Genomic DNA, 13,401 nt, shown 5'->3' with positions numbered 1-13,401 from the left:
GTCGTTGGAAACCTCACTACCTGTTAATTACTTTCTTCTTCTTCTTTGCTCTAATCCCTCCCAGGTTGTATGTATCTCAAAAGGTACCTTTTATCGGTCGTGTAAACCAACAGACGAGAAGTAACAACTGATGAGCCAGAACGACTTCCGTCCCGCGCGCAACCAAACCAAGTGATTCTGCCACCATGTCTTCCGTCACGAGTCCCCACCGCCTTTCCGCGCGGAAGTCCGGCCATCGTTCCGCCGCAGCTCCTGCTTCAATTCGCAACACATCTTCTGCTGCCCGTCCAGCCTCGCAGCCTCTCCGCCGTTCTCTGCCATCGCAGCAGACTTCTAGGGCTTCACCAGCCCCTCCCCGTCAACCCAGCACTGGCCATGTGTCGAGTCAGCTCGCTTCTGCTTGGCCGTTCAATCCCCAGGAAACAGAACTAATCCGCGCCGGATACCGTCCCGCCTTTAAACCGCAACCCGTCGCCGAAGCGGACGAACAGCCCTCAAACAATAGCACCAAGAATAACAATAACAAGGGATCCAAGAAGAAGAATAACATGGCGGAACCACGAGCCCGTGCCGCTAGGCACAAGGGTCAGATGAACTTTGCATCTGAACGTACGTCCGACGTCGTTGGCTACAATCACTTTATAGATATATCGTCGTCGTTGCTAACATTAACACACATATCAGTCCGTCTCCTCCTTCTTGCCTATGGTGATCCCCGTCCGCATCCATCTTATCCCCCCGAGCCACTTCCCGAAACCATCCGTGTACTGGACGAGATTGTCACCGACTTCGTTCTCGAAATGTGTCACGGTGCGGCACAGTACGCCAGCTATTCCCGCCGACAGAAGATCAAGGTCGATGACTTCCGATTTGCGTTGCGCCGGGATCCGAACAAGCTTGGTCGTGTGCAGGAACTTCTTCGCATGGAGCGTGAGCTGAAAGAGGCTCGTAAGGCATTTGATCAGAATGATGATCAGGTTGGTAACTTGAAGGATGCGGGCAAGAAGGGCCTTGAAGAACTTGGTGAAAGCGTTGATGGGAAGAAGAGTAAGGGCAAGGGGAAGAGAAATGCCAGGCGCGATTCCGATGCAACAGAGGATACGGCGCCGAAGAAGCGAAAGGTCGTAGGATGAGCTGAAATGATCTCGTCCGATACCTTTCCTTGCTGCTCTGGCTGCTGCTTCGTTTTATTCTTTTCTGGCGTTCGGGTCTACAGGGGTTGGGTTGTTCCACCTGCATTTCTAAACATATATGATATCCACTACTATCTGGTCGGCATTGGGGGGCGTTACTGATGTATCAAGATTGAAAATCCTACTTAGCTAAAAACTAACTAGCTCCCTGAATTGATGAAGATTATCAGGGGATCTATCATTACCGTAAAAGGTAAAGCTGCATCGATAAGAGGTGATCTGCCCTAAATACTACTCTATTGCAACGTCTACTATCAATAGAATCCTAAACAGACATGAAAGTGAACATGCCACAAATATACTGCATATGTACCTCAAACCACCAAAACTACCCTACCTTACCCTACATCACATACAAGAAAAATGGACAAGAACGAAATGCAAGCTTCTGTTGCAAGGCTGATTGCATGTACGTAAGTAAAAGCATCTCTTTCTGCTCTCTTTTCCCATTTATTTCTTCCATTTCAAGCCAGACAGACGGACTCCCATACGCCGTTCGTTGCTCTTTTCTTTCATTCTTTCATTCTTTCATTCTTATTTCTTTTTCCTCCTTTTCAATTTTTGGGGTTCGTTGGGTTCGGTCTTCGTAAGGTCCTATCCGCCCCTTATGGTGCTCACTTTTCCAGGGAAGATGGGTGATCATTGATGGGGCGCGTATCGGTAGGGATGTTGATGCCTGCCATTGCTAGATGCGGAACCAGCCCTTGTAGGTAGGCTTCCATCCATACAACATGACTTCAGTTCACCTGGGTTGGCACAAGGAACCGGATATGGACTGGAAACATATCATATATCCAGGAAATGAAACGATATCAAGGGGGACATGCTTTTTGTTGCGTGGCGAGAGAAATAAAACTGAAAAGAAAAAAAGAAAAAGAATTTTGCACAAATGAAAAAAATGTTAAAAAGAGAAATGGAAAGGTATCATTATAATAACCCTATGATATCCTCTTACGCGCGAGCCTCCTCTCCACTCCGTTCTTGAGTCCGCTGTTGCCCGCCCCGGCCTCCTTTGCCGCCCCGTTGGCCGCCGCGCTTGTCGCCCGACTCGCCGCTGCCGGACTCGCCTCCAAGAGTCAGCTGGGCGGTTGCTAGCCGGTTGGACAGCTCCATCTGTGTACGGATGGTGTTGGCCAGGTAGGACACGACCAGGACGTCCTGGATGTGGTTGTTGCTGTTGATTTTTGGTTAGTTTGATACTTGGTTTCGAATGGATAACTGAAGGTTGGGGGAGGGTAAGGGACAACATACAAGTCACGCTCAATGTCAGCGGGCTCAACCTTAGGTGCCAGAGCCAAGGTGTTGAGCAGGTACTGGCCCAGGGCCGTCGAAGCAGGAGCCTCCTCGTCAATGACAGACTCAACATAGCGGGAAACCCGGTCGATCATGCCCAGAACATCCTCAATCGCACGCTCCAGAGCCTCGATATCAGTGAAAATGTTGGCACGACGCTCCTCAGCATCACGGGCCGCAGCAATAGCCTCCAGACCACTCTTCTCGGCCTCACCGTAGCGGATCTCGTAAGGGACGGGGATGAAGGCGGCGCTGTCGGCGGCTCTCTCCGCGGTCACACCAACGGGGGCGGAGATGTAGGCGCGGGTCTCGATATCCTTTCCAGCCTCGGTGGAGACGGTCAAGTGGACGGCAGGGTGAGGCCATGTGCCATCACCCTGGCCGCTGTAGAAGTTCTGGATCAAAGCGGAAAAGGTGTTCAGCTCGGACGAGGTGGCGTACCAACCCACGAGCACTTCCTTGGGGTTGGCCTTCAGGTGCAACGCAAGCATCTGCTTCTGGTATTCCATGTCCACCTCAACCTGGTCTGTCGTCTCCGTGTGTCCAACAGCGAAGGTGCTGCGGATTTCCACCTCGGTTCCATCCTCGGATCTGGTTCCCAGCAGAGTACCGATGACACGCTCCTGGTCAGCGTTGCGACGGAGGGAGTGGTCCAGGATCGAGAAGAGTGCCTATCCCAGAGAGTTAGCACTATGACCCTGGTCGAAAAGTCTGTAAGACCCAGCCATATAACACGTACCTGGGGCTGGATGACAACGTTCAGAGGGGCGGTTGTCGGTGCAGTCCCCACTGCCACGGGGCCCAGAGGGCGAGCGAGGTGAAGGAAGGAATCAGCTTCAGCCATGATGAAAAATAGGTCGAGCGGTCTCTCGGGTTGATCTCGTCCTGGCCGTGGGGGGGAAAGAGTGGCACTCTGGGGTTCGGGATACTAATTAAATCTTCCGCCTCTGATGCCGCGACGGAGGTTCTGCTGCGAGGCTCAAATTGTGTGTGCGCAAAGGGAATTTCGCGCTAAGATAAGATAAGCAACTCCCCCCCAACGCCGCGAAAAAATAATCCGCCCAACTGCAATCGACCCCGAATTGTTGCTATTCTAGTGGCCATAGCCAATTTAATTCTGTCTTTACTTTATTATCAATGGCTCCTCCAAGAGGCAGAGCTCCTAGAGGCCGCGGCAAACGCTCGAGAGGGCCCGTCGGGCGCCGCGATGCCTTCCAGGCTTCTCGGGTTGCCGACATAGAGTGAGGCATCACTTCCGCGCTGGTCTCTACAGTAAAGCTGACCAATCATGCAGGTCTGATGATTCTTCGTCCGGTGAAGATGGTCCTGTCGATGAGCATATGGAGGGTGGTATGGCCGAAGAGGAAGCCATGGATGTCGGTTCGTCCAGCGATGAAGAGGATGAGGAGAAGTCCGGTCGTCCTTACAACGAGCTGCTACAACTGTTGAACACATCTACCGACTCCAAGGGCCCAGCCCGCAAGAGGAGAAAGGTCGAACATAAGAATACAGAAACCGTCGAGGTCGTTCGCGAGGACCCTGTTGCGGAAGAGGACGAAGAGGCTCTCGGGGAGGACGATCTAGAGCAGCAAGAGCCTTCGGATGAAGAGGACAATGCGAATCAAGAAGATGCTGGTGCACAAGATAGTGATGACGAAGACGGTATGATCTTATGCTGTTTATTTATTTTGCCATTGCACTAATGTCCGACAGACAACGATCCTTTCGACACGCACTTCACGAACCCTACGGAAGACGAGCTGGCCAAGAAGATCAAGGCTATTGGGGAGAACAAGTGGAAGAATGCAAAGAAGGAATTGCCAGAAGGCTTGAGGCTTGTGCGCACTATTCCAGATACTGGAGATGATGCGTCCTGGCTACCTCCAATGAAGCAGATCTCAAGCGTGAAGGTGAGCGTGGCAGCCCCAGTCTACTGAAACGGCCGCTGATATAGATCCGGTACAGCTTAAGAGAAAGCTTAAAGAGCCAGCCTCCGATAAATTCCCCCAAATCGGTGGACAGGCCCAGCACATTGCTCCGTACATCTTCGGCTACCAGGACGTTTTGTATGGAGCCCGGACGCCATCCAACTCGGCCCAGATGCGCGATCTTCTGGCCCTCCACGCCACCAACCACGTGCTCAAGACCCGCGATCGAGTGCTCAAGAACAATACACGTTTGGCCAAAGAGCAAGACGCCGACATTGATGTCCGAGACCAGGGCTTCACTCGGCCGAAGGTACTTTATCTCTTGCCTACCAAGCAGGCTTGTGTGCGGGCCGTCGAGTCCATCACGCGCTTCTTCCAACCCGAGCAACAAGAAAACAAGAAACGTCTCCTCGACACCTTTTCGGCGGCTGATGACCCGTCATGGGAGAGCAAGCCGGATGACTTCCGCGAGCTCTTCGGTGGCAATGACGACGACATGTTTCGTCTGGGTCTCAAGTTCACCCGCAAGACTGTCAAGTATTTTGCGCAATTCTACACCTCCGATATGATCCTGGCCAGTCCACTGGGTCTACGCACCATCATGGACCAGGCAGAGTAAGTCGACTAGCTCAGCCCTCGGGTCCAGAACGTTCTATCTAACCTCTCACAGTGTAAAGAAACGCGATCACGACTTCCTCTCGTCTATTGAAGTAGTTATCGTCGATCATGCGGATGCATTGCTCATGCAAAATTGGGATCACATCGACTACATCATGAAGCACCTCAACCTGCAGCCCCGAGAGGCACACGGATGTGACTTCAGTCGTGTACGGACATGGTACCTGGACAACAACGCGCGGTATGTGCGGCAGATGATCATGCTCACCTCATTCGTCACTCCGGAGATGAACTCGGTGTTCTCGACGCACATGCACAACACCTCGGGCAGGGTCAAGGCCACGCCGATCCACGCGGGCGCGATCACCGAGCTCCCCCTCCCGGTGTCGGTCAGGCAGACATTTACCCGCTTCGACTGTCTCTCGCCGGCGAAAGACCCCGATGCGCGGTTCAAGCACTTCACCACGACTATCCTCTCGTCTCTGGTGCGCGACATTGCCTCCGGTCGCGGCAAGGCCAGCGCCGGCGGAACCCTGATCTTCATCCCGTCGTACCTGGACTTTGTGCGCGTGCGTAATCACTTCGCCACGTCGCAGCAGACCACCAACGTCTCCTTTGGAGCCATCTCCGAATACACCGAGCAGCGGGAGGCGGCGCGGGCTCGCTCGTATTTCATGAATGGGCGCCAGTCGGTGCTGCTGTACACGGAACGTCTGCACCACTTCCGTCGGTACCAGCTCCGCGGGGTCAAGCGGATCATCATGTACGGCGTGCCTGAGAACCCGGCGTTCTATAGCGAGATTGTCGGGTTCCTGGGATTGGATCCAGCGGCGTTGGTCGAGGCGGCCGAGGGAGGTGTGCGGGCGTTGTTCTCCAAGTGGGATGCGCTGAAGCTGGAACGGATTGTGGGCACGCAGCGTGTGGGCAATATGATGCGCGAGAAGGGAGGTGATACTTTTACGTTTATGTAGATCATATATACTAGGATTTGTATAATTTATGTGTATGTTGTTGAGACAGACCAACAACTACTTAACACAAAGTCTGAGCACGGACCTTGAGTGATCGATAGAGTTTGATCTCTGCTGCTCACATGCAGATGCACTTCTCATTGAATTTCCATGTTAGCGTTATATCCGCCAATGTAATCTGCTCTATGATGTGATATCGCAGTACATCCGTTGGCCTTGTGTTAGTATCTCTTCAACAAACATATATCTACTTAGTAGCAGCAACTGGATATTTAGTAGATCCGATAAGCGCACCACAACCAAGGAACCATTCCCATGCACAGCCAGCAACCCCCAAGGATACCTGCATAGCATTCAGTCAGATTGTTCAAGACAATACATTGAACACCATATACTCTTTCCAACAACTCACTCAATCATTATACAGTTAAGAATAGTAAGATTCGGACAAACTCCCCTCCAAACCGAAGGGTGTCACAAGGACCCGATTAGTCATGCAACAAAAACCAGGCCGATCGCGGCTCTAAAAGCAGTTTGGTGTCACGGGCTTATTTTGACTGGGATTTATTATTTTCTTTCTTTTGATTAATAAAAAAGTGATATCGTCGCATTCCAGTGCTCTTCCAGCCGGTCTGTTGACTTGCAAGTTTTTCTTCCTCTTTCCAAAGGGGCGCAGGGATACACTACTCTTACTTATTTTTCTTGTTTCATCCATGAGTACATGAACGATTAAACGATATTTCAAAGCCATTTTGTTTTTCATGAATTTATGATTTACGAAGAAAAAAGGAAATCAAAACCACGAACTACCAAAGCAATATAAAATCACTTACCTGGAACCACTGGAATCAAAATGTCTCTGAATCCATCTGACGCAAGGGGCGTCAACTCGACCGCGGGTGAAGAAACTCAGCAACAATATGTAACTTTACTACCGGCTCAGAACAATCACGTCGATGAGCAGCAGCAGCAGCAGCAGCAGCACGTTGTCTATTCGGAGCAGACGCCACTGCTTCATTCGGGACATGGACATGTTTCTGCTTCTGCTTCTCCAACAATGCAACACTGCTCAACTCAGCCATGGTGGAAGACGGCGCAGCAGGTATCCTGCGATGTCTGGCTGCAGGGTAAGGGCATGATCTTGGTCATGTTCGCGCAGTTCTTTGGCGCGTCGATGAATGTCATGACGCAGGTTTTGGAAATCAAGGGTCGTGATGGGAAGGGGTTTCATCCGTTTCAGGTGCGTTTCTATATCACCTACCTATCTGCTGGATAGCTAGCTACCTAGTAGATGGATGATCTACTGTGTGTACTGTGTAGGGGACGCCCACTCGTGGGGGCTCCCTCTAGTCGAGACACTAGATATCCCTGCTCAGGAACCCGGCTGATCCCCCGTACTACAGATCCTGTTCGCCCGCATGTCTATCACTGTTCTCGCTAGTTACCTCTACATGTGGTACGCGCGAGTACCGCATCCGTTTGGAACGCGCGAAACCTTTACTTTGCTGATGCTGCGCGCTGGAGGTGGATTCTTCGGCGTCTACGGGCTCTACTACTCCGTTCAGTATTTGCCGCTCTCCGAGGCGACCGTGGTGACTTTTCTAGCGCCGATCCTGAGCTGCTATGCTTGCTCGCTCTTGATCCCCAACGAGACCTTCACGCGCAAGCAGCAACTTGCCGGACTGGTCTCGCTGGCGGGTGTCGTTCTCATTGCTCGGCCGTTCCCGTTCATGCGCTCGGGCGCCGACTCCGAAGAACCGGAGCAAGGCGATAAGCCCGGTGCCACCGATAGCTACCACCACGTGCTGGCCATCGTGGTGGCTTCGTTCGGAGTGCTGGGAGCCTCGTGTGCGTACACCACGATCCGGATGATCGGACAGCGCTGTCACCCACTCGTCTCAGTGACTTACTTTTCCTCCTTCACGACGATCGTAGCTACACTGGCGATGCTGGTCATGCCCTCGGTTCCGCTGGAGCTGCCGGGAACGCTGTGGGAATGGACGCTGCTTCTTGGGCTGGGTGTTAGCGGATTCTTGCTGCAGTTCCTGCTCACGGCAGGTCTGGCGTATGTGCCGCCAGTGCGGAAGACTAAGCCCAAGTCTTCGGTAGACTGGGATCGGGACTATGGCACGCGCGACGAGGAGGAGGAGGCATCAGCGAAGCCAACATCGTCCGGATCGCGGGCTACTTTCATGCTGTACACACAGATGCTCTTTGCCGTGTTCTACGACCGGGCGATCTGGGGTAGTACGTTGTCGGCGGTGAGCTGGGCGGGATCGGCGCTGATCCTGGTGAGCGCGATGTATGTGGCCATGGCGCGAGAGGGCGCAAAGGGAACCGCATCCGAGGAGAAGGAGGGAGGAGATCAAGAGGGCACGGACGAGAACCGGGCTGGAGTGGCTGCAGAAGCGCGTCTGGAGGAGGGCGGGGAAAGACAACAGAGCGGGGGTCGCGCATGAGGCGTTTTGCAAATCGCGCGACGATCTGAGGGATTTGCCTGAAGTTTTTTGGGAGGGAGGGGAGGAAAAGGAAGCAGGTCGGCGTCACAGTGCTAGCTCGACAGCGGAGGGAAAAGGTTGAGCGATGCCACATGTCGATAGGGGGAGGAAGGGCTCATATTGCATAGCATACTGGCGCACAGAATAGCAGTATATACAAAGGATATATAAAGTCACTAGTTATGGGGTCGTGATTGATTTGATTAATTGATTGATAGCAGTGAAAGTGAGGCGGTCGAATGTAGTGATACTCCCATTACTAGTAAGTATACGCTAGTAAATGATGCCAGCCCGCAAGTGGCAAAGTGTCTGGAGAGCTCCACTCCAATGGGCATCTCCAATTGCTTTTGAGGGCTGTGATTGGTCGTAATGTGGAAAAGTGGCTGAAGCCCTTTCTGGATTGGGATTGTGATAGGCTCGCTTCAATACTCTTACCAGACTAATACTGATACTGACGGAGATAGTGGAGGGAGGGCAATCCGGGGATATCACTTCTTCTTATACTACTCTTTACTTTGTTCATGTAGCATCTCTACGTGGCATTTTCAATTGGATACAACTCTCCCCATTCCACAAGTCAAGATATTCTAGCATCAATACTACTACTACCACCACTACTACTACGACAACCGGAGCACTCTGATCCTACCGGCGAGCTTCACTGCAGCATCCCTGCATATGAACCAGTTGATTGGCCGCCACCACGTCATAAGGTTGCACTTGAGACCGTGCTGTTCCGATTCTCGAATATTAACTAATTTATTACTTTATACTCTTTCTTATATGTTGCTACTATCACTTCGTACTTCTTTCTATCTCAGTGTGTATCTGTGCTGCATTATCCACTACTAAACTAGCTTATATATATATATATATGCTAGTCCCGTCATTCTTTCTCTATACTCCTTAATATTCATACATCTTTAGACTTTCATTCTACTACACTTTATCCATACATCTAAACCACTAGACTAGACAAAGATATATACTCATTAAAACATACAAAATGCGCCACTTCGACACCTGGATCCTCCGCGACCCCTACTCCATCTTCCACTACTATCCCACAGGCAAACGATGGCCAGAAACCATTCGCGAATTGATTCAATCTCGTCAAATATGCAGTCCCCCATCTACATCCACATCCTCCAACGACAAAATTATGCCATCCGCAGCAGCAGACAGCACCTCCCAACCAACAAGCAGCTTTTTCCAACGTCTGCCCCCAGAAATTCGCCTCATGATCTACGCCTACGTCTTCAACGACTCCCCCAACACCAGTCCCAACAACCCCAATGACACCACCACTACTACAAACACAACCATCCACCTGGTCCAAATCCGCAACAAAATCCACCACGTCCGATGCACACACCCCTCCCCACTCGACAAACACCGCCAATGCTGTCCCCAAACCATGGCCCGATGGCGCACCTCTCCCACCACGATCCCCAAACCCATCATCACCACAAACCCTCCCAAAGGAACAAATCAAGCAAAGCAACACGACACAAACAGCACCCTCTACCCGCACACGCACCCCTCCCTCCCCACCACCCTCTCTCGCAACACCACCTCCCCGCTCCTAACCTGCCGAGCAATGTACCTCGAGTCCGCCCCGCTCCTCTACTCTCTCACAACCATCGACACAGACGACCTCTACACCTTCCTCTCATTCATCAACACCATCTCCCCCCATCTCCGGAAATATATCAAGTCCCTCACCGTGCAATACACACCGATCTGGCAGCCCATGGCCGGCCAGGAATATCCGTTTTCAGTGTACACGCATACGCACAATGATATGCTCTGGGGCGGGTTCTGGGATGCCGTGGCGAGGAAGTGCCCCGGGTTGGAGAGGGTCAGGTTAGGGTTGGATCTGGGGACCGTGTTTGCGGTTAATAACCATGTAGGAGGAGGTGGGGGGATGTCGGTGACCGGGGGCAATATGGTTAGTTTTGGGACCGAGGAGGAGTGGGTGAGGCCGTTGTTACAGGTACGCGGGTTGAAGGGGTTCGAGTTGGGGGTTATGGTTAGGTGTGATCGGTTGGCGAGACGGGTGTTGGAGAATGGGTTGGTGAGGGGTGTGCAGGTGCTTAGGGAGAGGTTGGTCGAGGTGATGTGTCGGGAAAGGGATGATGGAGTTATGAATGATGATGATAGGGAGGGGGTGGATGTGGTGGGTGAGAGGAGGGGGAGGTTGGCTATTATGGCTGCTTGAAGGGAAGAAACTAAAGTAGTCGAGTCTTTAAAGCGGTTTGTTGCATGATGATGATAGATACCCTTGTTTTGTTGTTTGTGTGCTCAATAGAAGTCGTTAGTTAGACTGACTACTATATATACTGCATCCCCATACTGCTACTACCACTTTCCCATATCCATGAATGAATTAGCCCTTCTATCAATCAATCTAGCTGTACATTACCATCCATCCATCCATCCATCTCATGCCCTGAATAAGAATTGAAAAGAATATGCAATTTACCAAAAAACCCAATCAACCAACAATAACCACCAACCCATCCCAACATCGCATTAAACATACCAATCCAGACAATCATTACTCATTAACTCGGTCAGAAAGGAAAAAAGAAATATCAAATAAAACATCTATTCCTTTTCTTTTTTTCCAACGCTACCGTGAGCTAATGAAAATAAAGTCCTCGCTTAACTTACATCGATCGTTGCAACAAGTCAGAACACAGACCTCTTCACCAGTCTGGGGTCTGATGAAAAAAAATCGTAGATGATCAATGAATCAATCAACCGTGATGCTGCTCATGCTCCTGCTGTTGAAGCTGCTGCTGCAATGCTTCCGTGCTGCGTTCCACCTCCGAATCGTGCTCTTCCTCGCTGGTGGGCGATGGTGCCCGGCTGCCCACGAGAGAATGGCGACTGCGCATCTACATTGGGGTCAAATTAGTCAATGCAACAGAGTAGTAAGAATCATGCACCTACCCATGCGCGAACACCACCAATCAATCCCAAACTGTAGCCCGTTGCAAAGTCCGGCTCGTTCCGACCGTTGCCGATTGTGCTCTCCGGACGTCCCAGAGCCTCTACCCGAGAAACATGCGCCTTGCTGCCCAGCACAGGACTGGTGACACCGCTGCGCGAGCCGCCCAGATCCACGCTGTTGCGCGCGCTCGATAGCGGGCTGTTGGGCCGGCTGTTTTGCCAGAACTGACGCAGCTCCCGACCCAATTCCTGGCCTGTCGTAGTCCAGTTAGACCGGATGCTGTCCCGGAGCTCATTCACGTGACGCTTGATCTCCAGCTCATTCTTCTTCAACCATGACACGTTCAGTTCCTGTCGTGAAGCACCACGCTTAAACTGTCGAGAAATGTACTGGTCGTAGTCGCGAACAATTCTGTATTTGAATGAGCCCCCATCCAAGCATAGCCATCGAGCAGCACAACTCACCTGGTAATAATTCCCGTTGTGCTCACACCCTCTGTCCGCTGTGTAGCCAAGAACTTTCCTTGAGCCTTGATCGGCGCATAGATATCATCTCCTTCATCCGCACCATATGGTAGATCATCATGCGCAACGTAATCAATCTGGTGGTCATCGATGAATTCCGGCGTCACAATCCAAGGGCAATTGGGAATCACTTCATCCACCCATCTGCAATGACGGATGCTTTCTGCGCGCTCGGCACCGCTCAGGACCGTCAGTCCCTTGCGCTTATGTGTTTCCTCGTCTCCGGTCACTCCGACGATCAAATGCACGTCAGGGAACGCCTTCTTCGCTTGTTCCAGCTGTCGCATGTGTCTGCACACCCCATGGTTAGCACTCTGTCCACATAAGCCAGATGGCCGATACATACCCCACATGGAACAGATCAAACACGCCGTCCGCATACACGCGCACCGGCCGTCCCGTTGGCGGAGGGTTGGTGTGATAACCAACGGGGTCCTGAAGTCCAGCACGCGCGGGAGGGCTCATCAACGGCTCCGATGTGTCTACCTGCAAGCCCGGCCGGCTCTTGCTCCGACTCTCGATATCACTGCTGGCCACGGTGGTCTCTGATGGCTCGCCCGGATCCTCCTTGCTGAGGGCCGATGGTGCGTCGGGGAGATCGCCATTGGAAGCTGGAACGTGACCTTCACTGGTGGACGCCTTGCGGGCCCGTTTGGTGGGCGGAACGGTGCCGGCAGAGGTGACATCGAGAGACGATTGCTTCTTGTGCTTGCTGGGCAAGGGAATGGCGGAGCCTGTGGACTCGTCGCCTTCCTCACCGGACGCATCGCGAGAGGAGGGTTGCAAAAGTTCTGCAGGGGATGGAATGGCGGCATTGGCGGAAACATGTTGGGAACCGCTGCGCTTGCGTTTAGTCGAAGATTGGGGGGAGGACATGATGGCCGACCGAGGGAGCACAGCTCGACTTCTGTCAATAAAAAAAAATTACACGGAAATGAAGAAGCTGAGGAGGAGGAGGAGCGGCGAAAGAGTAGGAGGATAAGAAATTAATCCGCTTGGCGACAGGTGAGACAAGAGGACAGAAAAGCAGGACGGAGAGGATGTGGAGGAGGGAAGAGGAGTGTACGGGAGGGCCCGGTGATGGGATCCAAAACACAGAGGAGAAGATGAAATCCCTCAACAAACCATGGGGGGAAATGGTGGAGAGGGGGGAGAAGAGGGAGGAAGAGAGAGAGAGAGAAAGAGTAAGAAGAGGAAGAGGAAGAGGAAGAAACTAGAGCAGGACCCTTGACAGACGGGCGATGGAGCAAGCAAAGACAAGGGGAAGAAACCGACCGAAAGTATCGCGGATCCGAAACTAGAGCGCAGACTAAAAAAGGCAAGAATCTCAAAATCTTCCCGACCGGGAATATTGATTCATGTATGGTACCTTACTCAAAACTCGACTGATCACCTCCGATAGAACTGACCGCTTACC

The 13,401-nt window shown here is 52.1% G+C and overlaps 6 protein-coding genes across 6 annotated transcripts; 4 read left to right on the top strand and 2 right to left on the bottom strand.

Annotated features, from left to right (window-relative positions):
- Positions 1–185: 185 nt before the first annotated feature.
- Positions 186–1,316, top strand: BO87DRAFT_460255 (putative transcription initiation factor TFIID subunit 13; the record flags this gene model as incomplete). Its single annotated transcript, XM_025629002.1, has 2 exons — positions 186–609; positions 685–1,316. 2 exons carry the CDS (start codon positions 186–188, stop codon positions 1,131–1,133), a joined length of 873 nt encoding a protein of 290 aa, XP_025478245.1. The 3' UTR covers positions 1,134–1,316.
- Positions 1,317–2,144: 828 nt separating this feature from the next.
- On the bottom strand, positions 2,145–3,330 carry BO87DRAFT_311929 (eukaryotic translation initiation factor 3 subunit F; the record flags this gene model as incomplete). The annotated part of the gene is made up of 3 exons (XM_025619563.1): positions 2,145–2,367; positions 2,445–3,157; positions 3,226–3,330. 3 exons carry the CDS (start codon positions 3,328–3,330, stop codon positions 2,145–2,147), a joined length of 1,041 nt encoding a protein of 346 aa, XP_025478244.1.
- Positions 3,331–3,565: 235 nt separating this feature from the next.
- BO87DRAFT_377841 (UTP25 family protein) lies at positions 3,566–6,087 on the top strand. Its single transcript, XM_025623654.1, has 5 exons — positions 3,566–3,727; positions 3,781–4,148; positions 4,200–4,396; positions 4,452–5,029; positions 5,085–6,087. The coding sequence occupies exons 1-5, from the start codon at positions 3,624–3,626 to the stop codon at positions 6,001–6,003; spliced, it is 2,166 nt and encodes a 721-aa protein (XP_025478243.1). The 5' UTR covers positions 3,566–3,623; the 3' UTR covers positions 6,004–6,087.
- A 475-nt stretch (positions 6,088–6,562) lies between these two features.
- Positions 6,563–8,715, top strand: BO87DRAFT_377840 (DMT family transporter). The gene is made up of 2 exons (XM_025623653.1): positions 6,563–7,243; positions 7,407–8,715. Exons 1-2 carry the CDS (start codon positions 6,857–6,859, stop codon positions 8,460–8,462), a joined length of 1,443 nt encoding a protein of 480 aa, XP_025478242.1. The 5' UTR covers positions 6,563–6,856; the 3' UTR covers positions 8,463–8,715.
- A 607-nt stretch (positions 8,716–9,322) lies between these two features.
- On the top strand, positions 9,323–10,722 carry BO87DRAFT_407843 (uncharacterized protein; the record flags this gene model as incomplete). Its single annotated transcript, XM_025626107.1, has 1 exon — positions 9,323–10,722. The coding sequence occupies exon 1, from the start codon at positions 9,508–9,510 to the stop codon at positions 10,720–10,722; it is 1,215 nt and encodes a 404-aa protein (XP_025478241.1). The 5' UTR covers positions 9,323–9,507.
- A 55-nt stretch (positions 10,723–10,777) lies between these two features.
- Positions 10,778–13,273, bottom strand: BO87DRAFT_377839 (choline-phosphate cytidylyltransferase). The gene is made up of 4 exons (XM_025623652.1): positions 12,331–13,273; positions 11,925–12,275; positions 11,460–11,871; positions 10,778–11,404 (listed from the first exon to the last, which is right to left on the bottom strand). Exons 1-4 carry the CDS (start codon positions 12,858–12,860, stop codon positions 11,264–11,266), a joined length of 1,434 nt encoding a protein of 477 aa, XP_025478240.1. The 5' UTR covers positions 12,861–13,273; the 3' UTR covers positions 10,778–11,263.
- Between the last annotated feature and the right edge of the window lie 128 nt (positions 13,274–13,401).

This window comes from Aspergillus neoniger (assembly GCF_003184625.1).
Source record: "Aspergillus neoniger CBS 115656 unplaced genomic scaffold BO87scaffold_22, whole genome shotgun sequence".
NCBI lineage: Eukaryota > Fungi > Ascomycota > Eurotiomycetes > Eurotiales > Aspergillaceae > Aspergillus > Aspergillus neoniger.
The sequence above is the reverse complement of the archived record's forward strand: the minus strand, read 5'-3'. Positions and strand labels throughout refer to the sequence as shown.

Bases quoted from the DNA above. Each gene is read 5' to 3' on its own strand.
- BO87DRAFT_377841 (XM_025623654.1), top strand. From the start codon at position 3,624: ATGGCTCCTCCAAGAGGCAGAGCTCCTAGAGGCCGCGGCAAACGCTCG. The intron at 4,149-4,199 runs GTATGATCTTAT...AATGTCCGACAG, and splicing joins AGATAGTGATGACGAAGACG to ACAACGATCCTTTCGACACG. The intron at 5,030-5,084 runs GTAAGTCGACTA...AACCTCTCACAG, and splicing joins ACCATCATGGACCAGGCAGA to TGTAAAGAAACGCGATCACG.
- BO87DRAFT_377840 (XM_025623653.1), top strand. From the start codon at position 6,857: ATGTCTCTGAATCCATCTGACGCAAGGGGCGTCAACTCGACCGCGGGT. The intron at 7,244-7,406 runs GTGCGTTTCTAT...CCCGTACTACAG, and splicing joins AGGGGTTTCATCCGTTTCAG to ATCCTGTTCGCCCGCATGTC.
- BO87DRAFT_377839 (XM_025623652.1), bottom strand. From the start codon at position 12,860: ATGTCCTCCCCCCAATCTTCGACTAAACGCAAGCGCAGCGGTTCCCAA. The intron at 12,276-12,330 runs GTATGTATCGGC...TGGGGTGTGCAG, and splicing joins TTTGATCTGTTCCATGTGGG to ACACATGCGACAGCTGGAAC. The intron at 11,405-11,459 runs GTAGGTGCATGA...ACCCCAATGTAG, and splicing joins TTGGTGGTGTTCGCGCATGG to ATGCGCAGTCGCCATTCTCT.